The sequence below is a fragment of the Alosa pseudoharengus genome, unplaced genomic scaffold (assembly GCF_046254945.1).
Source record: "Alosa pseudoharengus isolate Yale_2024_CS ecotype anadromous, Long Island Sound unplaced genomic scaffold, YU_APseudo_1.1 YU_APseudo_1.1_scf_22, whole genome shotgun sequence".
Taxonomy (NCBI): domain Eukaryota; kingdom Metazoa; phylum Chordata; class Actinopteri; order Clupeiformes; family Clupeidae; genus Alosa; species Alosa pseudoharengus.
This window is the reverse complement of record NW_027468680.1, coordinates 31356683-31377897: the sequence shown is the minus strand read 5'-3', so window position 1 is coordinate 31377897 and position 21215 is coordinate 31356683. Positions and strand designations below refer to the sequence as shown.

At 47.4% G+C, this 21215-nt stretch overlaps 1 protein-coding gene across 1 annotated transcript in view; it reads right to left on the bottom strand.

The window, feature by feature from the left end:
- Nucleotides 1–458: 458 nt before the first annotated feature.
- The window catches only part of LOC143139129 (pleckstrin homology domain-containing family G member 3-like), a 54709-nt gene continuing 33952 nt past the window's right edge, over nucleotides 459–21215 (bottom strand). The window contains exons 5-19 of the mRNA XM_076299718.1: nucleotides 18787–18856; nucleotides 18568–18614; nucleotides 17589–17739; nucleotides 16987–17118; nucleotides 15645–15827; nucleotides 15207–15299; nucleotides 14953–15039; nucleotides 14793–14826; nucleotides 13488–13589; nucleotides 12880–12912; nucleotides 10789–10799; nucleotides 9411–9752; nucleotides 7961–8077; nucleotides 4097–5585; nucleotides 459–3447 (exon numbers count right to left, since the gene is read on the bottom strand). Coding sequence (XP_076155833.1) covers nucleotides 2468–3447; nucleotides 4097–5585; nucleotides 7961–8077; nucleotides 9411–9752; nucleotides 10789–10799; nucleotides 12880–12912; nucleotides 13488–13589; nucleotides 14793–14826; nucleotides 14953–15039; nucleotides 15207–15299; nucleotides 15645–15827; nucleotides 16987–17118; nucleotides 17589–17739; nucleotides 18568–18614; nucleotides 18787–18856 — 3871 coding nt within the window. The 3' untranslated portion in view covers nucleotides 459–2467. The remainder of the gene's footprint in view (nucleotides 3448–4096; nucleotides 5586–7960; nucleotides 8078–9410; nucleotides 9753–10788; nucleotides 10800–12879; nucleotides 12913–13487; nucleotides 13590–14792; nucleotides 14827–14952; nucleotides 15040–15206; nucleotides 15300–15644; nucleotides 15828–16986; nucleotides 17119–17588; nucleotides 17740–18567; nucleotides 18615–18786; nucleotides 18857–21215) is intronic.

The following is a 21215-nucleotide window of genomic DNA, read 5'->3' as shown; positions in this document are numbered from 1 at the left end:
CTCTGACATATTCTCTTGGCTCCGTGTCTTGCCGTGGGCTCCATTGGAAGTTGCATTGGCCACTTTTCTAAACAGCAGTTTGTCAGGATTTTAGTGGCATGGTTATGACAGACTAAAACAAGACTGCACTGGCCTGCCTGCATGTGAGGGTAGCCTCATGTGCAGGCTAAAGGATGAGTGACTCTGATGGAATGTGATACTGACAGACCACCCTTTGAAAAAGCAACCCGGGCATTAACTCCAGCGTCCGCGTGCTGAGACCCATCAGCCTAATCCTGTTCTCATGCCCACCGGATGAAGGAGGGCAGTGCCCGCCTTGCCAGAGGCCACCGTCTGAGAGCTTCCACGTGATCTCAGGGAAAAGAAAACAATCTCCTCTCCCACTGCATGCCATCACTGCAGTCATCTGGACAGAGATACGAGCCGCCCCCGGTCATAATATGGCTGTGATTTGAAAAGATTGTGTAAGTTTGTATTGCATGTATGGATGAATGGGAGGAATCTTCCCGCCGTGCCACTCGCCATTCAACCATGTTACTAATGTTTTCACAGATCATACAGAGCAAAAAGAGGCTGAACATACTGGGTTACACAGTGCCTTTATTTGATCAACCACATTTATTTAATAGAGAGGAACAACACCACAGGTGACATCTTTAAAATACTACACAGATAGTAGCTTTGAGGATAATGATGATAGTGTTGACAGTTGATATTACAGCTTGCTGAGGAGAATGTGTTTCAGGGTTGGACTTGTTTCGTGCATGACTAGGGAAGACGGTGCATGTTAAATTACCATCTGATTCACTTCTTACATCATCTGGACAGTGCTGACCAGCTCTGGGTGTGTGAGCAGATCGGCGAGCCGACAGAATGTGCAGCAGCTGCGAGAGCCTAAACAAGACGCATGCTGATGCAGCATGGCAAAAAACCATTCAATACACAGCTTGCTCACGTTCACTGTGCTTGCCGTTTGAGATGATATCCTGGCAACTTTTGAGCTGACCCTCATAAGAACCACGGTGGAATTACTGTCATAGCAGGTGCGTGCAGGCATACAGTAACTGTAGCACAAGGCAAAACACAACAGACAAACAAACCACTGTGGACTGAAGTGGACTTGTAGTGCTAGGGATGGGGATTTAAAACACCAGAACTGGCTGAAACAAGTCATGAACATGGGTTTCATCAATATGGGTGAATAAACATAACTTAAATAAAAAGTGGTCACCTATTGTCCCTCCCTGATTGTCCCTGTGGTTGTGCCTAAGAAAAGGACCATACCATGATCCATTATGCCAAAGTACCCAGAAGTCCCTTTGTCATTACACGTGTAAAGTAGCACACTATACAAGCAGCCATGTTATGAAATCTGTCTTGATGAAAAGAGGCGTCTGTTTAAAGAGTCTTACTTCAACAGATATGACATGACACCTCTCCATCTCCATCTCTTCATAGGTGAGTCATTTAACCAACGCCTTAAGATTTGTGTCAAACAAAGTGTTGGCAATTATTTTTGCCATCTCGTAAGTCACAGGAGGCCATCAACACCTGGGGAATGTGTCAGCCATTGCCAAAATCTGGTCATGTCTCAGTGCACCTCCACATCTACACACAGCACTGGAGAGCCTACTGGGCCTTAGAGAGCTGTTCAACAAGGAGATCTGACATCCAATCAGCAAGGTGTTGCTATGTGACCCAAACCCATATTACATTACAACGTACAGACGTGTTAAAGCTGAATACAAAACAATCTCTTCCAACAAAGGATGCATTTTCTCTGACCGATGAGTGAAAACTGTATATACGGTATATTTTTTTCCTCATTATTTAAGCGTATATACATTTTAAATATCCACATTTGTGAATAAAAAGTAAAGAGAGTACAGGTATAAACAAATGTACAACTGTTTCTGTAAGACTTATTCTTTAAAAAAGTTAAATAGAACTCATAATTGCTACGTATCCCTTAACAGATTCCCAGATACTGCAGGATGTGTCCAGAAATAAGAAGATAAGAAATGACACATAGTAATGTATATGAAGTTACCACAAGCAATGACATACGTGACATGGCAGCCAACTCCGGAACTAAAGTGGCACTGATCTGGCCTAGATCTGGTGCAGAACCGGTCCTACTGATCCGGTTTGGATCTGGTTCTGGTGCGGTATAGATCTGGCCCTGATTTAGTGCAAATCTGGTCCTAATCCCATGACAATTTAGTCCTGGTCTAATGCAGATCTGACCCTGATGTGGCCAAACCACGCCAGAGTTAGCTGCCAATCTGGCAATGAACAGTTTAGTTACTGGCCAATCTGTTTAACAGACTCAAGTCTTATTGACACATAGTACCGATTCCCATTTCCCATCAGGTGCTTAGATACTCTCACCTTGAGCATGCCGAAGCCAGTGATCAGACAGTTGAACATACAGTATATACAAACCCCATATGTCTAAAGTGTAGTTTTATGTATATGAGCTCAAGCTTTGGAATTTCTCCCGTAGGTTCTTGACCAGGCTGTGTTGGCTGCTGTCTAGTCTCCTGAGTGAGCCAGTGGAGTACCGGTGAGCGCTCTGCAGTCTCTCGTAAGTCCTCCAGTCTCTCCGGCGCAGGCTTCTCCAGGCCTCCAGCTCCAGGGCTGACCTACTGTCTTCAGAGCCCCCGTTCAGGATATTTTGGTCATGCTCCTCTTTCGTCTCGGTACTCTTTCCCCCCCGGTGTCCTGTCAAGGGCATGCTGACCGTTTCCGCGGCGACCACCCGATTGTCTTGTGTCAGCCTGCCCTCTCCTGCACATCTGTGGGTGTCCTTGTGTGACCTGGTCAGGCTGTGCTGCTGATGCGGCTGCTGTGGCTGTTGCTGGTTGGTATGCAGTGTACCCATGACGTGATCCAGTGAGTTCACCCGGAACAGCCTGGGGGCACAAGCCCCTCCATTCTTCTCCTTCTCCTCAGCAGTGCCCACGCCGAGCTGGACATCGCTGCCCAGGCTGCAGTAGCGGACATCGCTGGCAGAGGTGGCAACGGCAGAGCTGATGTCCGGCAGGGAGCCTCTTGGCTCCGGGGAGAAGCAGCTGCTGGAGTTGGAGCTGGAGCGACTCAGTGACGTCCGAGACCTCTCCCCCTCCCCCTCCTCCGCCATCATCATCATCATCATCATCATCTTGTCCGGGGTTGAGTGGCTGCGACTGATGCCGATGGCGCCACCGGTCCGGCCGGGGGCGTATTTGGAGCGCAGCTCCCTGACGTCGGGCCAGGGGAAGGGCTCCACGGCACTGGGGCTCAGGGGCGGCCCAGTGCTGGTGCTGGTGCCAGGACTGGGGGACTGGACACGGGAGCTGCCCGCTGAGCTGGTGGTGGTGGCGCCGGGAGACGGGCTCCGCAGCTTCAGCTCCTGAATGGTCACCTGGTCGTAGGAGCTGAGAGAGAGGAAGAGGCCGGCCGAGCCTGGAACACAAAATAACACATCACAATACTGATGTACTACAAAGTGTGTCAGAGAGAGAGAGAGAGAGAGAGAGAGAGAGAGAGAGAGAGAGAGAGAGAGAGAGAGAGAGAGAGATGGGCCTATGTAAAAAGCATACAGGCGTGAAAAAGAAAGACAAAGACAAAGAGAGAGCATAAACAAACTTGAGGGAGAAATATTTCATTGTGAATTTTTACTGGCCAGCTCTTTTTTTCGCCTTAATATTTGATTATGTATTCAATGTACTTCACCGACTGTTTCTCTTATTGTCATTTCATGCTCCGTCATGCAGTTTGTGCCCTAAACCTGCTGTCATTGTCAGGTTGCTCTTGAAAAATAACATTTGTAAATGTCAAGAGCCCTGGTAAAAGTAAAGGTAGCATAGATGATTGACAGGTGCATGATTTGCATATTCATGGATTTCATCAGGTCCCTTTCCACAGGTGTATAAAATCAAGCACATTGATTATCAATGCAGACTGCATGGTGCTTGATTAATACACCTGTGGAAAGGGACCTGATGAAACCCATGAATAAGGCTTTTTTTTTTTTTTTTTTTATTGGGCCAAATAGATAATAAAATTTGTTTAGCTTTTGATTAATTAAAAACTGGGTCACTAATTCACCTACCCTTCTCTCTCACTGGACTCCTCTCCTCCTGGACAGAGGCCAGGTTCTTGGGGGTCAGGTAGCTGTCCGTCTCCCTGGCCCTGGCTCTGAGCACGGGCCGGTTGTTCTTGATGCGCTGGCTGTACTGGCGGGCCAGCTGGAACACCTTGTTCTTCACCTTCTCCACGTCCTGCAGGATCTGCTCCTCCTCGGCGCCCGAGCGCAGGGTGATGATTCTGGGCAGGGGCGCCCGCGGTGGCCGGCCTGTCTGGAGGTGCCTGTCTGAGCCCCTGGTCTCGGGGTCCAGCACTGGTGCCTCCTCTTTGGTGGGGGACAGAAACACAGGAGGGGAGGGGACAGAGGACGCGTCAGTCACCACCGTGCTGACGTCAGATTCCTCCTGAATCCGCAAAGACTCGCCGCCCTCAGCACGCCTGCATTCCCGACTGGGGAAGCTCTCGTGGTGAAGCATTGGGATGTCGTGTCCAGTCTGGTCATCCTCTGTCTCTGTATTGGCCTGTCGATCCTCCCGCACTCCATTCACCTCTGCCTCCATATCCTGCCACATTGGGATGATGTGAGAGGGCGAGTGGAAGTCTTCATCACTGACGCTGACCGCTCTCCGTTTGGAGCCTCTGTCCTCAGTAGCCAAGCACGCTGCAGCTCTAGCGCTGGCCGAAGACTTCGGCGCCTCGTCCCTCTTGTCCAAACCGGGGAGACTGAATACGGACCAGGAAGTTGGACGCACGCTGGGGCTTCCCTTCCTGTTCGCCGCTGCCGCGGCGGCAGTGGTGGCCTCGTCCGTGGGGCTGCCGTCGATCTGGCGGCTGAGGTGGCGGACCAGTCCTGCGGGGATGTAGGAGAGGCTCTCGCGCCGCTTGATGCAGAAGCCCACGTCCTGGTGCTCGGCGCGCTCGTAGTAGTGCCGGATCTTGTGGATCAGCAGCTGGTCCCTCTTGGACAGTGTCGAGTCCTGACGCCGCTGGGGTGTCCGGTCCTGCTCCACTGTCAGAGCCGGGGTCGGCGGATCAGAGGCCGCAGGCTTCTGGAGGGAGGTGGCCAGGGGTGGGGGGCAGCCGGTCAGGACCCCTGACTGTTGGGACGCGGTGAGTGGAAGGTCACCAGCCATCACCAGGCTGTTCCTCCGCGAGAGGCTGCCAGCGAAGCGTTCGATGATCACGCTCGCCTGGTCCAGTACCGATGGAGGGAGGATGCTGCTGCTGGAGGCTTCTGTCTCCATGGCGACTGCCTCCTCCTCTTCCTCAGCCTCGGAGAATATCCCGCTGTTGAAGCTACTCTTCTCTTCCTGGCCCATGGTGCTCGTATCCAACCCGTCTTCATCAACAACCGACTCATCCCTCAAACACTCCTCCACTTCACCCTGACGTCCATAGCCGGGTGGTAGTTCGGGGCATTCCTCTATGTGGATGCGGGGAATGTTCTTCCGGTTCTCCACGGGGCTCTCATGCTGGTCAATGCTGTCCTGAGGAGACCCCTCCTCTGCTGAGATCTGTGGGGGATGAAGGGAGGAGAGTGTGTCACTTAAGGACATGGTCATAAGCTCATCAGCGTGATGCCACAAGGAAATTATGATAAAACCAAATCCATATTTATGATATTAGTTCTACTAAGTAGTTCTAGGGATCCATGTCATCCCTTTAATTTGATTTTTGATGTCAACGTTGGTGTTTGAATGACTGTCTGTGCTGTGTGTGTGTGTGTGTGTGTCCACTGTACTGGAGTGTGGAGGTCACATCAGGCTAAACAATCACATCATCACAGACAAACACACACACAGTCTTCAAAGTATGCAGTTCACGAGCGCAACAACTCATCTGTTTGTTCACTAAGCCTTGCCCTCCAATCCCCAAAGTCTCTCTCTCTCTCTTCCTCTTTCTCTCTCTCTCCATCTGAGTGATTAGACCCCCCAGGCTTTTCATAGAGCCTGATTTAGTGGATGCAGCCATCTGCGCTTGGCACTGCCGTGCCTTCTTAGGGGGACTGGCCAAGGGACTGGTGGCAGGAGATAAGACAAGAGGAGAGGACACGGAGACGACGTCGACATCACGCCTGTTTGGGGACGTCCCATTGTGAGTGCCACAGACACCCAACACATCTCGTTTAGTCCTCTGAATCTCTTCTCTCTCTACGGCTCGCTCGCTCTCTCTGCCTCACGCTCACTGTCTCTCATGTGCACACACACACACACACACACACACACACACACACACACACACACACACACACACACACACACACACACACACACACACACACACACACACACACACACACACACACACACACACACACACACACACACACACACACACACACACACACACACACACACACACACACACACACACTCTCTCTCTCTCTCTCTCTCTCTCTCTCTCTCTCTCTCTCTCTCTCTCTCTCTCTCTCTCTCTCTCTCTCTCTCTCTCTCTCTCTCTCTCTCTCTCTCTCTCTCTCTCTCTCTCTCTCTCTCTCACACACACACACACACACACACACACACACACACACACACACACACACACACACACACTAAGAAAGCATCCGTCCCTAGCCAAGCGGAGAGGGAATGGCACTGACACATGCATTTATTTTGTGGCCACATGCTGAGCTGTGCAGATGATGATTAGCAGAAAAATGAGGCAGAGGAATTACTTGTGACAGACTCTTCCCTTCCTGTTGTGAAAAACAGCCCCTCTTCTCATGTGACTGCACAGAGCGGAGGGAGGGAGAAAGGGAGGGGGAGAGATATAGAGATATAGAGAGATAGAGAGAGAGAGAGCATACTGGAGAAGACAGGTAGAGGTACACTAGGTCCAAACCCTGGTGTAGGCTGGGTTCTGCTCTTGCAGGATCACACCAGATCAAGGTGAGCTGGGTTCTGCTGAGGCGGTCTTCCTGTTAACAGGCTTTTTTATTTGCCATTATCACCTTGTTTCCTCTAAGGGATTCAGATTTTAGATTCTATAAAATGCCTGTTTTAGTGTCCACTACTAGTGTCTCTGTGTCCTGCTAGATCCCTGCATGTCGTGTTTTTCCACTCCAGCACATCAACGTCAAACTCACTGTAATTCACAGAGTCATTTATATTCATAGTGCTTGTGATTAGCAATATTAGGTGAGTTGAGCTGATTAGGAAACACACTGAACTGTGCAATCCGGAGTGGGGAGGTGGGAAAGGAGGAGGAACGTGGAATGTGTGGTGCAGGATTAAGTCTGAAGGCCATTGCTGATGTGTGGAAGAAGAGCTCTGTCCTTTCTGTTAAATGCCATTCATGGTTTAATTCCTCCACTGTGAGGTAGAGCTGGGGAAAGCTCAGCGCACACAGAGAGAGAGAGAGAGAGAGAGGACAGAGAGAGAGAGGACAGAGAGAGAGAGGACAGAGAAAGAGGACAGAGAGAGAGAGAGAGAGAGGACAGAGAGAGAGAGGACAGAGAGAGAGAGAGGACAGAGAGTGGACAGAGAGAGAGGACAGAGAGAGGACAGAGGTGGAGTCCCTGTGCTTCTGTAGGGCAGACTGAAAATGAGACACGGACCAGGTGAAAAACAAGACGTACTCTACATGCGCACACACACACACACACACACACACACACACACACACACACACACACACACAAACAAACAAAAGCCTTCACATGTTTTCTTCATGATACTCAAATCTCGTGGTGTGAGACAACTTATAGCTCGGTGATCATACAGACTGAAATGTCCATACAGACTGAATGTCAGAGTGACACCTTGCTGGATTCTGAAAAACCACAAGAACACACAGCTCTCTGAGACACACTAAACCCATTTGACCATCACAACTACACTGTTATCTAGCCGCCAGCAGAATCGTCCCCTCCGTCTCTCGTCCCTACCTGGTCATTGAGCGTCTCATCCACGGCTGGCTCAGAGGCCTCTTCCTCGGGGACAGTCTGGGTCCCTTCTCCCGGGACCGGCTGGTCTTCCTCCACAGCAGTGCAGCCCTCCCCATCCTGCAAGCCACAGCACAATGCATAAAGAGACAGAGACACGGCAGCACACGGAGGGACACTAACACACTCAAACAATCCATATCTGTCCCAGCTTCCCATTCAGATGTTTTATCTCTGTCTAGCTACCTTGCTTTTGCACCATGATGAATGGCTCTGTAAAGGGGCTTTGATGGAACAAAAGGTAAAAGGAGAACTTGTAAAAGTGCTGGCAATCGTTGTGTATAAAATAAGGCAAGGCTAGCCCATTGTTAATTTCGATTAGAATGAGTGACCTTTTGAAATCTCAGTATAATTAAAAATAAAAGGGGAACCTTTGGGGGTGAATTTGATTTTACAATGACAGGGCACTCTGTATTACAATAGCCTGTAAAATCTGGCAGCCAAATTTCCTTTTGAAGCCAGAGCCTATCCCCTCTGTTTTCACTTCTTGAAGTGCAAATCCATTAGCTGAATAAAGCATTGTGTCTACAAATTTGCAGGGAATATATTTAATCAAATTACTGCTGAATTGGTGGGTTGATTAGCTGTGAATTGTTCTGCTGTGCCTAAAAGGAGGCGGTGGTAGGCAACCCAACATAAGGTAATTTGGACATCCTGAAAGCCTCACTCTGTGAAGAGCTATTTAGCAATAATCTTATGACTTAAGCTGAAGCTTGTCAACCACATTAACCTCAACCCTATCATTAAAGACTTGGAAAGACCATGTGACAAACTCATCAAAACCACACACCACACAGAAAACACAACTCTTTTGACAGAAGCCTCATGACACAGCCAGCGAATGTATAATACACGTTCTGTACATTTACCCAGCCAAGCACTGAAGACAAAGGGGGAAAATGAGGAAGGAGAGTTGCAGTCATACAGGCCAGGCACCAGTGATCAGGTTTAGTTGCCAGGCAATCAAGGGCGAGCATGCCATCACCCTTGACCATGGGAACATGCATGCAATCAATCAATCAGTACATTCCTCATGCGCTTTATCATTGGCTTATACGTTTATCATGCAACTCTGCAGTGAGAGTGTGAGTGCACCGAGTCTTTCCACATGCGCAGACTGTAGTACCGTTAGTGACCGACAATCAGGTGATGCGGAGGGATGAATATGATTGGTCAGCAAAACAGGTGAGTATTATGGGATGGCAGAAATGCGGGTGATGTGGTTGGGGTCCAGGGTGTTGGGTAAAGTGGTGATGGGGGGTGGGGGGGCACAAAGAAGGTGGAAGTGGGTGGCTGAGAGCCTCACCGTTGTGAACCGAGTGAAAAGCAAAGCCCGGGCCCTATAGTGCCAGCAGGAGATGGCGGCCAGCATTGAGCTGGCAAAGTCGGCTACCTGGTCGTCCACCATCAGAATCTCCTCCTCCTTCTCCTCGCTCCCTCTCTCCTCCTCCTCCTTCTTCTCCTTCTCCTCAATCTTCGGTGTCTCCCGCAGCTCCACCTCCACCTCTGGAACATTCTGTGTCAGCGAGTCCTCCGACCTTTCCTCCTCGGCCCTAAGCTTCTCCTCGGACTCTCTGCCCAAGTCCAGCTCCTCGCGCCCGTCTTCTAGACAAGGCCTCGGCGGAGCCTGGGACTCGCTTAGACTGGAGGCCAGGGAGCTGAGGCTGGTAGCTGGCTGCAGTGAGCACCTGTCGCTTGCACTGTCCACCAGCAGGGTGCCCTCACTCTCTGCGTGCTGTGGCGTGAAGTCAAACATGTTAAAGGGTGACGGAGCTGTTAACAGGCGATGCAGAGTTGTATTTCAGCTGAGCCATTTTTTACAGAGCAAATGCATGAGGATTTGAGAGGATATGCATCATCCAACACAGAAGATGATGGCTATGGATGAACAAAATGCAAGCAGTCCATTCAAGCTTGCATGAGTAAATGTACTTATAAATTAGAGGAATATTCTTACAGGAAGCTAAAAGAATCTCATAGACACTAATTTTCCACTTGCTCCACCAAACTAAAAACCATGACAAGAATTGAATGAAACTTAAATTAGGACACCAGACATGCATTGAGGGGCTTGGTGGAGTTTGAGGTGAGTGGAGAATCAGCGTGAATTTGATTATTTTTTCCGGAATATTCCTTTTAGGCTCCTGCATAAGCCCAGCAGCCAGGCCTGTGAAACTCACTTAGCAACAGAAATAGATTTGCCCTCACACTATAAAAAGAGAGCACACACACACACACACACACATGCATGCACACGACCCCCCCCCCAACCACACCCACACACACATGCATGCGCACACACACACACACACACACACACACACACACACACACACACACACACACACACACACACACACACACACACACACACACACACACACACACACACACACACACACACACATTCACAAAGAAATGAGGAAAACTTTTGCTGAGTCAAACCTGTGAGAGGATTACTCGGTAGGAGCGCATTTAGAGAGCAAAAAGGGAGGAAAAAAGAAAAAAAAGAAAAAAATTTGTTCTTTTTTCACGCCTGATGAGATGCACTGAGTGAACAGAGAGGGACTCAAAGTACATATTTCCCTTGGGGAAGAGTTTCAGAGACAGAGAGAGAGAGAGAAGGAGATGGATAGAGAGAGAGTCAGAGAAAGAGAGAAAGGGAGAGAGATAGTGAGAGAGAGAGAAAGAGAGATACAGTGAGAAGGAGAGGGATAGGGAGAGAAAGGGAGAGAGAAACAGAGAGAGAAGAGTGACCTTGACAAGCTTACCTTAAGAACAGCTGCATGGTGGAGTCAGATAGCAGCATCGGGGAGAGGAGAGATGGGTGAGGAAAAAAATCAGAGTAGCCAAGGTTATTCACACAGCACAGCACAGGACAGGACAGCACAGCACAACACAGCATACTCAAATACGACTTCTGAATAGGGCATTTTTAGGACGTATCTGAGATTCAATACACAACAACAGTTTGCTGGCGTGCGACGCATACAAACACTTTCAATGTCATGCTTGGAGCGCCTCTGAATACTTGGCTCAGACAGGAGTATGTAATTATGCTAACAATTATGCTAACAGTCTGTTATTATGTTGTGTCTGTGTGTCTTTTATGGGTGTCTCCAACTATATCTCCCCAATGGTCTGTTTAAATGGATAATAATGATACTCTGCTCATCCGCTGAAGGTAGATTATGGCTTCTCTTTGGCAGAGTAATTAAATCATTCATAAACAGGAAAAAGCAGGACAGCTCCCACTAATTTACTCTGACATATCTGTTTCATCCTTTTGTAACAGAATACACACAATGAGATGAAAATGACATTAGTTTAATATTCTTAGTTCTTTGTTCACTATCTAGTGGGTCAAGTAGAGAGAGAGGTAGAGAGAGAGAGAGAGAGAGAGAGAGAGAGAGAGAGAGAGAGAGAGATGGATAGATAAAGGAAGGATGAGAGACTGAATTAGAAAAAGAGGTATTGAAAGAGAGGAAGAGAGAGAGAAAGGCAAATAGATTGAGTGTAGAGATGTGTGTGTGTGTGTTTGTGTGTATGAGAGAGAGAGAGAGAGAGAGAGAGAAGAGGGGGTGGAGGCGGATACAAGAGAACAGAATGGATGATGTACAACTGCTTAGCCTTGCCTTTCATTACCACTAAATTAGATGGTATAATAGGAGGCAGCCATCGGATGCCAAAAAACGGATTTGACCACGGAAAGGAGCAGCAGGCTCCACAAAGGCTGTGGGACCCGGCCTGGGTAATTAACATCATTAAGAGCGCAGAGGAGTGGGGTGGGGGCCCGGCCTTTGATCTGGCCACAGAGGGCTGGCGTATGGGGGCTGTCCAGTTTCCCCTGAAGCCTTTGAAGTCATAAAAAACACACCAAATGAAGTGGGCAAGAAGTCCACCTTTCTGACCAGGAGATTTCCCCCCCTGTGTATTGTCTGTCTTCGCTATCTCTATCTGGGCAATGGCAGTGGTGTTGCTCCAGGTCAAATTAGGGACAAAAATGGAATGTATTGGATCTACAGACCATAATAATCTAGTACAGGTTCATCATAAATACAGAGTGCCACATATCCAGTTAGAGGTGCAGCCTATTATAAGCGCTTTCAGACATACGTGTAAGACCGGAGGTTCTGCCGATGTTAAACGGTGGGGCCGTATATCTGAACGACATATCCGGTCATATGGAAGTCCGAATTCACCCGGTGTTTATACTACTCCCCCCCCAGTATTTCCTCCGGACATTATGTAAATGTGCTGTGTCTGAACGAGAAGTAGAACATGCGGTTAAAATCACACCTAGTGAGAGGGCGTGTTGGTGACGTTTCTTTCGTGCGTCCATGTGGTTAGATCTGACTTAAATGCCAGTGTTATGATACCAGATTTAATCCTGAACTGTTTGTCGAAACCCCCATAAATAGCTCCTCATGGTCCGGGTGCTCAGGTGCTCATACACAGTACTGCGGGGCACACTATGAAGTGAGATGTGAGATTGAACTGTAAACAACTGTAAACAAAATGGCAGGCGACAACTGACAATAGCCACAATTTCAGCCTTTGTTTGCCCACTTTCTACACACCTACCATTTATCATTTCACCTCTTGCTCTTCAAGCAGGACAAACACATAGTGGCTCGAGCCATGATGCTTATTGCACACTGAAAGGAGGAGTGCAATTTGATCGGCTGATGAACTCAAATATCAGCGAAACATTGAAACCTTCACCGAATCTTGGTTTGCATCTTTCAGTTTGTGGTAAAGTATATGTTGTGTTTTATGGAATTCTGTAGAAAACATGACTAAAAAAACAAGAAAAGACAAGAACAGGAAGAAATGAAGAGAGACAAACAGTGTTGCTGTACCTTTGGTGGACTTCTTGATCTGCTTGGCTGGCTCTGAGGTTAAAAAAGACAAAAGAGTCAAATGATTTGATGAAGTATTCTCAGACGCAACAGTGAGTAGATGAGATGAGCTCTAACAGGTCTGTCTGAGTCATTAAAGTAGAATCTCATTATCATCATTTCTCTCTCTTCTGCTGATCAGTCAGCAAGGTGACCTTTAACGTCTGAGGAAAACAGAAGAGTCTTTTTTATTATTATTTAAAGTCCTGTTTTTTGGAACTGTGGATTTTGTCATGTGTGACTGTGAGGAGGAAGAGAGGAGGAGGAATAGAGAGGAGATTAATGAGGTGAGAAGAGGAGAAGGAGGAGTAGGAGAGGAGGAGAGAAGCAGAGAGGGATGGAGGTGTTAAAACAGGGAACGTGTTGGCAAGGTGGGAGAAGGGCTGAGAGAAAGGGAAGAGAATAGAGAGAAAAAGATGTGCAGAAGAAGAAAAGGTGAGTGAGGGGGTGATAGAAGGTGAGAGGAAAGAGAGGTGAGGTGGTGACAGAAAGAATTACAGAGAGAAAGACAGTAAGAGAGGGAAAATGAGAGAAAAGAGAGAGAAAGAGAAAGAGAGAGAGAGACTGACCTGATCTCCTCCGTTCTTGGCGACCAAATCCGGTGAAGTCTTCGCCCTGAGAGGAGAGAGGCTTCTTCAGGCGCTCGGGGCTATAACGATACCTCACAGGATCTGGGTGGGGTGGGGTGGGGGCATAAGGCATGGGTAAGGGTAGAGGGCATGAAGGAGACAGCAGTAGCTCAAGCATTCCCTTAAGCACAGCTACACAGGGGATGTCTGGTGGGGATTTTGTACTGGCACTTTTTGGGCTCGCTGAGTCAGGTCAACCTAATTTCCTTTTCCCATTACACAGTAGCCTGATGAGCCAGACCCACAGCAAGATGTAGGGTCTGGGAACTCACCATTCGCAGTGCTCAATCCGAGGAGTGGGCTGAATGATTGTCTTTCAAATCCCCTCTGCACGCAATAGGATACAACTGATGAGTCCCATGCATTTTCCCCCCAGCGGAGCTAGTTGGCTAGTTGATCAAACTTTTGCCAACTTAAAAAAAAGCTTAACTCGTGTCGCGCTGTTCGCCAGAACCGTCGCAGCTCTGCCATTCTTATGTTAAGCCCGCCCACCGACTCTATACACGATGTGATTGGCCTCATTAAAGTTTAATTTTTCCGGCTCGTAAGCCAACGGAGAGTTGCTAGACTACCCTGGCTGCAAATTACATTTGCTGCCGCTAAGGTGTGTCTAGATTTCTAGGCTAATTACACAGAGTATTCTTAGACCAAAAAAAAACACCATTTACAGTTAACACCGGTAAAGAGCCTGCAAAAAAGTCATCCTGTCAACCTCCTGTCTTAGCACAAAAAAAACACCCAAGATGCAAAGTACTCTCCAGACCAATGAGAAATCACTGGTCAGGACTCAGGCCAGCCTATTTCTCAGCTGTTGTGAGAAACTCTTCTCCTCTACTTCCAGGCTTCAGCTTTCTCCATGGACACTCTTAATGGAGCAGATACCTTCTCAGCAGTGCGAGAGGTGAGTCATGGCTTTCATTTAAAATGCTCCTGAGCCAGACGGGCAGCAGTGGAAACCCCACTGGTCACCTGGACTCATTTATAGGAACTGAGGCTCGATGTTCCTGGAAGAGCTGTGCATTCTGCTGTCTCAGCATACAGATGATGTTGCTGTGCGTTTTGTGTTATCATTAGTACTTTTAAATAGTTGTTGTATTATGATGAATATGATTTTATGTTGTGTAAACACATCTTTTGCATTGTAGAAATAATGTTTCATAACAAAGATTGATAACATTTACAGGCCATGCCATCATCTTCTAATGGTACTGCATCATAATAAATGTGAAAATGTCTAGTACTTACAAATAGAGTCCATATCCAGAATGGCCTCTCTCGCCTACACAAACAACAAAGCAAACAAAGAAACACAGAGCAAATAAATAAAAGTAAATTCTGTGAAACACATCAGCCGTAAACCCAGGCTGGATGGAGCAACAGGAAGTCTCTGGCCTGCGCTGCCCACCTTCTGTGGGATGACCGCCTGATGGTTCTCCAGAATGAGCCTCTTAATATGATGAGCCCACAGTTTCTTCTCCTCCAGCGTCTTGGCCTGAGAGAAAGGGCCGACACAAACAAACACGGTTAACGACCAATTGCGAGGCCCAAAGCAGATTAGACAAGAGGGCATGGGCGGTGTGTATGTGTGTATGTGTGTGTGTGTGTGTGTGTGTCAACCCGGGACGTGAGCAGCGGGCACAGGGCCAGGGTCAGACTCACTTGGACTGTGTGCGGCTGCTTGGGGTGTTTGTAGTGGGTGACGCTGAAGCGCAGACAGTCCTTGGCACTTTCAATCAGCATCAGCGTGGAGCACTGAAATGTATGGACAGGCCAAGGCTCCAGTTAGACACTCACATCACATTGGCTTTCAGCTGTGACATACTACAGATTCAAAGTTACATAGTGTTTAATGCATATAATTCCAAATACCCATATGGAATGTATTTATTTAATAGAGTTGGGTTTTTATAATGGATTGTCTCTTTGAAGGCTCTGATATTACTATAAATCTCAAATTTTTAATTTCTAAAATTTAATGCAACAATTACTTTTTGCAATCTGCATAGTGTTGACAAATGCCTCAATTAAAGTTGATCTGAATCTAAACTGAAGTTGTGTGATAGAGCAGAACTATTTAGACAAGGCTGAAGTCCCTACCGAGATGTGGTTCTTGTAGATGTAGTGCTCTCCCCTTTTCTTGGTGATGAGGAGGATCTTGTCGAAGAGGAAGAGGGTTCTGGTGTTCTTGGCACGATGCACGTGGAAGGTTCCCTCCAGAACAAGCTCCCCGTAGGTGGTGAGGTCCGGTCCCTTCCAGTTGATCAGCAGCGACTGAATCTCCTGCACAGAGCAACACCATACAATACACTTCTGATCAATTTATTGACATCTCTAGTGAATAATCATTAAATACCATTTCAACATCAACAAAACAAATAAACCCATTCCAAAAGCACTTATGTCTATCAAGCCAAACAGCATCACAGTCACGACAAATCTAACCATCAGTAGAGACTTTGAATCTTTAGCCCCTCATACTAGCGGCATCAGTCATTATGATGACCCAGCGGCGGGAGGGATTCAGCGCTGCAGTTCAATACGGAGAGCCCAGAGGACGCAGCAGGCTCTCATAGCTCCTCCGGCTGCTCCAGCTTAGGCTGAGATGGGGAGAGGCGCAAGGTAAGGAGGACTCAGCAGATTTTTACTAGTAATCGATTCCCTACAAGCACTTACAGAAGAGAAGAAGAGGGGGAAAAGAGAAAAAAGAAAATCTACGCACTCTTAAATGGAGCTTTTTTTGTGTTGCTTCTGCCATGTCTGACTTTGCCGAGGGCTCCATGTTGAGCAAAGTTATTGACTGTTTAGGTTTTTTTTGGGTGGAGCTGGCTTTTGTGAAGGGCTAAACACTTGGGTGTGCGACTGGGGAGGGTGGAACACATCAGGCCTCTCATCCCAGTTCCAAAGAAGGCACAGCCCAGTGAACTGATAACTTTTATGTCCTCATTCTTAAACATTTTCAGCATTTGTCTTTAACTTCTTTACAGTATAAAGTATTAAGAATATGTATAGTTAATTTCTGTTGCTGCTTACCTTGTATGTATGCATGTATCTATCTATAAATCTATCTATAAAAAGAAGCTTGAGACTTTTATCAAGTTATGAGTAAGCCCCTGGGTATTTTAGTCACTGGACTAAAAAACAAGCATTAAATCGAGCTTTCAAAAGAGACCACATATCCAACATTTCAGCATTATCTATCCAACCTATCCAGCATTTATTTGCAGCACTATTTCATAAATCTCACAGACACGAGAAATCTTCAACTAGAAGACACAAGGGCTTTCAGACAGAGAGCAGCTCTGTCAAATGGAATCAGTGTGTTCCTGTGTCCTTCAGAGGCTTCAGTCTCTTCTCCCTGACAGCTTCCGACAGGGACTACTGTACATCCGATTGGTGGCATTTAATTGGGTCCACCAATAAGAGAGAGCCTGGCACTGACCTGCAGTCTGACGGCGTGCTCGTGCTTCCTCTTCATGTCGTTGATGTACCAGGCCACACCAGTCATGGTGTCGATGGCCTCCTCCACCACCTCGTAGCCCTCCTCCTCACAGCCAAAGTGCTTGGCGATCTCCTGAGAGACAGAGACATAGCAACAAGGGATTATGAGATGGACCGAATTAAAATAAACATGGTAGTGTGGGGACTGGGGACTGGTAGTAGGTTTAGGACTGTTTGATTTACAGAGTTAATGATTGATTAATGTTTAAGGAATCAAATTAAAACATAACAGATGTTTATGTATTTATTGAGAATAATCCAATTAGATTAGTAGAATCCAACATTAGTAGATGTTGCTTTAATGTAGATGTAATAGAAGTGGCTATAACAGAGCTAGTCTCAGACAAAACATTTGCTTGACCAAGAAGAAAACTACATTCTGTCCTTGGGTTGCTCAGAGACACTGTGTTTCATGAAAAATATATAATTACATGGGAGGCTACCAGAAACTTTTAAAAACTTTTTTTTAATGATTTCCAAATGGGTTGTGGTGGACAGCAGAGCACCCAGGCCTGCGGTCAGGCTGTCCGGCTGGTCAGGTACCTGGAGCAGGAGGTGGTACTTGAGGATCCTCTGGACGGGCTTGAGGAGGTAGGAGCCTAAAGGCAGGGAGAGCTTGAGGGAGGCCTGCCGCTCCCGGAAGAACTTGGCTAGGTTCTTATTCCTCATGCACTCTGTCAGAGCAGCCACAGAACTGAGAGAGGGAGAGAGAGAGGGAGAGAGAGAGAGGAGAAATGAAGGGTAGAAGAAGGGAGTGAGAGAGACAAAGGGAGCAAGTGAGAGGAGGAGATAGTGAGAGAGGAGGAAAGTAAGTGAAAGAGAGAAGGAAGTGAAAGAGAGAAGAAGGAAGGAGGATAATAGAAAAGAAAAGAATGATCACAGGGGTACAGACTGAGCATGCTGAACTTGCACTGTGTTGTTAAACAGACTGGTCCTCAGTCCTCCCTACAGAGAGCCAATCCTTTGTGACCCGGAGGCCTGCACCGAGCGCGGGGCTCCATGAGCCATTTTACCACGGCCATCAACGGTGCTACGCCCATGGAATTTTAATTCCCTTCATGAATATTCCATTCATAAACGTCGGTACCATTCTGAAGCCGATATAGCAGCAGCGTTCCAATATATGACTTTTATTGTGTAAAGTTGATATTGACTAAACCTGAGAAGTCCCAGGGGAATATTTAGCATGCCAGTGACAAAGCTGTAAGAAGGAATAAAGGCTACGGCACAACTCAGCTGTCAGCTCCAGCTAACGGAGATCGCTCCCAGGATGGTGTGTGTGTGTGTGTGTGTGTGTGTGTATGTGTGTGTGTGTGTATGTATGTAAGGGCAGGGGTCTACAGTATGTTGGATTGGCAGCTGTCTCCAACAAGCCCAAAGCCATGAGCTATGAGATCCACCCACCCCACTTTTCTCCATCACCTGACAAGACAGCTCAGTGGTAAAGTCATTCACATTCACAGAGGGGAAAGAAATATCTCTCTCTCTCCCTCTCTCGCTCTCTCTCTCTCTTTTCACTTACTTGGGGTAGTTTGTGCAGTATTGGGTGTAGATGGCAAAATATTCACTCTGAAATGACAGGGGGAGAGGAAATTGAGTTGGTCTGGAGCAGTAACTGAGAAGAATATATATAAGATATATGCATATAGACACACACACTCACTCTCTCTCTCTCACACACACATTTTTATGACATATACTTGCATTTTCAAAGTGTACTAAAAGGCTCAACTCAACTCACCTTGTCAACAAAGCATCTGGCTATGGCCACTGGGTCATTGTCACACATGTACAAGGCTTGCAACAGTTCCCTGGAAGAAAATTTAACATTCACATCAGATTTTGAGGGTTGCGTTGCATTATTTCAGATGAATACATCACTGTGTTAAATTCATAAAACAGTAAGAGCAGACAGTACTGGTTGTCAGCAATGTAAGCACTGGTCTACACAGAATTATAATGGCTGATAGTTTACTTTTCATTTTGTACACCTGGCTGCTTTGTAATAGTTTACTGAACCAATACACAGGCCATGGAGTAGAGACAACACAATGGAAAAGGTCCCCAGCACACACCAAACGATGCAAAACAACGGCTTAGAAATGCACACAGTGTTTGTTGCACAAACAAAGACCACATGCAACTGAAGTGAAACACACAAGGTCAAGCACCAGCAAACACACTCAAGGTCTTCAAACGCTTACATGACTGTACTTACACAGCATTCTCTCTCTCCTTGGACAGACTGGACAATAAGTAATCATTGACAAGCCATGTAAATATGGGACAACACATCAAAAAGGAGTGTGAGTGTGTGTGTGTGTGTGTGTGTGTGGGTGTGTGTGTGTGTGAGAGTGTGTGTGAGAGAGTGTGTGTGTGTCTGTGTGTGTATATTTATGCTTGTTTGCCAGGGATCAATGTTTAACAACAAATGTTTAACAACAAACTCCATCTTTTCACACTAGTTTAAACATTCACAAATAAAGCCACACAGACCAGCATCTCATGGCCAATCACATGAGGCCTGGTGGAGCTGAGAAGCCAGCCCCGCCCACCCCCCAGCTGGGCTCCTGGGCCTGTTTGGCCAGCTCCACTGGAGCGGAACCTCGCCTATACGTCACAAGCTTTAAATACCAGCCACGCTGCCGGCTCAAGAGCCTCATGCATATTCCGTTTTCTCTTTCATTCTCTCTCTCTCTCTCTCTCTCTCCCGCTCTGTCTTTTCTCTGTGAGCGACAGCCGTGAGAGCTGTGCTCAGGGTACATGACTGGCTATAAAGATTACACTGTCCCTGGCCAGAGATCCCCAAGACTCGCCCGCTGCATTCAGGAAGCTTCGCGTGGTCGATAATGCATGCAACGTCTCTGGACGTGTTTATGATTCACATTTCATTTCCCATGCTCCTTCCCTCTGTGAAAACCTCAGGGAGAGAGAGAGAGAGAGAGAGAGAGAGAGAGAGAGAGAGAGAGAGAGAGAGAGAGAGAGAGAGAGAGAGAGAGAGAGAGAGAGAGAGAGAGAGAGAGAGAGAGAGAGAGAGAGAAAGGCAAGAGTGAAAAAGAAGTTGAAGAAAAAGGGACAGAGAAAGAATGGGAGAAAAAAAAACAGGCAGAGAGGGGAAGAGGGAGAAAGAAAGAAACCAGGGGAGAGAGAATGAAAGGAAAGAGGATAGAAAAACAGGGAACAGGAGGCAGAGAGAGAGAGCGAGAGAGAGAGAGAGAGAGAGAGAGAGAGAGCAAGAGAAAGAGAGAGAGAGAGAGAGAGAGAGAGAGAAGAGAGAGAGAGAGAGAGAGCCTGTGTGGCATGCCACACACGTGCGCCTTCCCTGCTCTCAGACGGGCGATGGCGATGGCGTGCTGAGATTAGGGCTGTGCTCACATCAGTGGCTCCTCTTCCCCTGAGCCCTTCACGCTAATTGGCACCAGTCACTCAGAATGCTAAACAACAGCAAAGCAGCCGAGCCCCCGCGCACCACACCACGCTGCGCAACTCCCCCGCTTCCTCACGTTCGCTCATTATCGTCAGCGTTTATGTTTAACCAAAACTGTGTCCCAAAGCAGCTTGGAAGGCCACTTCTCGGAATACAACAGGCTATGGACCTTCCAGTCATCCTTGGGTGATGGACAGTAGAAACTGGACAGTTAAACAGACGTCAGTGTTTAGACAGTAGGATAGGATGAGCTGGGAAACCTCTCCTAGGGGGTTGTGGCCATGTGTCAGCTGTGATGTGCAAATGATGTCTTGAGTGGTGATACAATCCCTTGCTTTAAATGGATGGATGGCTGTACGTCATAGAGATGCGCTCGATGTCTTCTTTCATTCCTCCAGGTGTTTTAAGGGCAACATGCATCATCACTTTCATTCAATTAGAATATCCTGCAGGGTGCTGGTGCTGGTGGTGACGTCAGTGTGGATGGCACAGGGTTAACAACTGCCACTGGACACATAACGTACCCTGTAGCATGACCTCTACATAAGGGCAGAGTTTGGTGGCCAGCTCATGTCTTGCCTCCATTATAGCACAATAATGAAGTGTCCAGCTCAAACTGCTATACTTATCTCTTTTTTCACTTATTATTCTCTCTCTCTCTCCCTCCCTCTCTCTCTCTCTCTCTCTCTGCTTCTCAAACCTAGAGCTGCCAGATTGCTTTTAAATCCACTTCATTAAAGGGC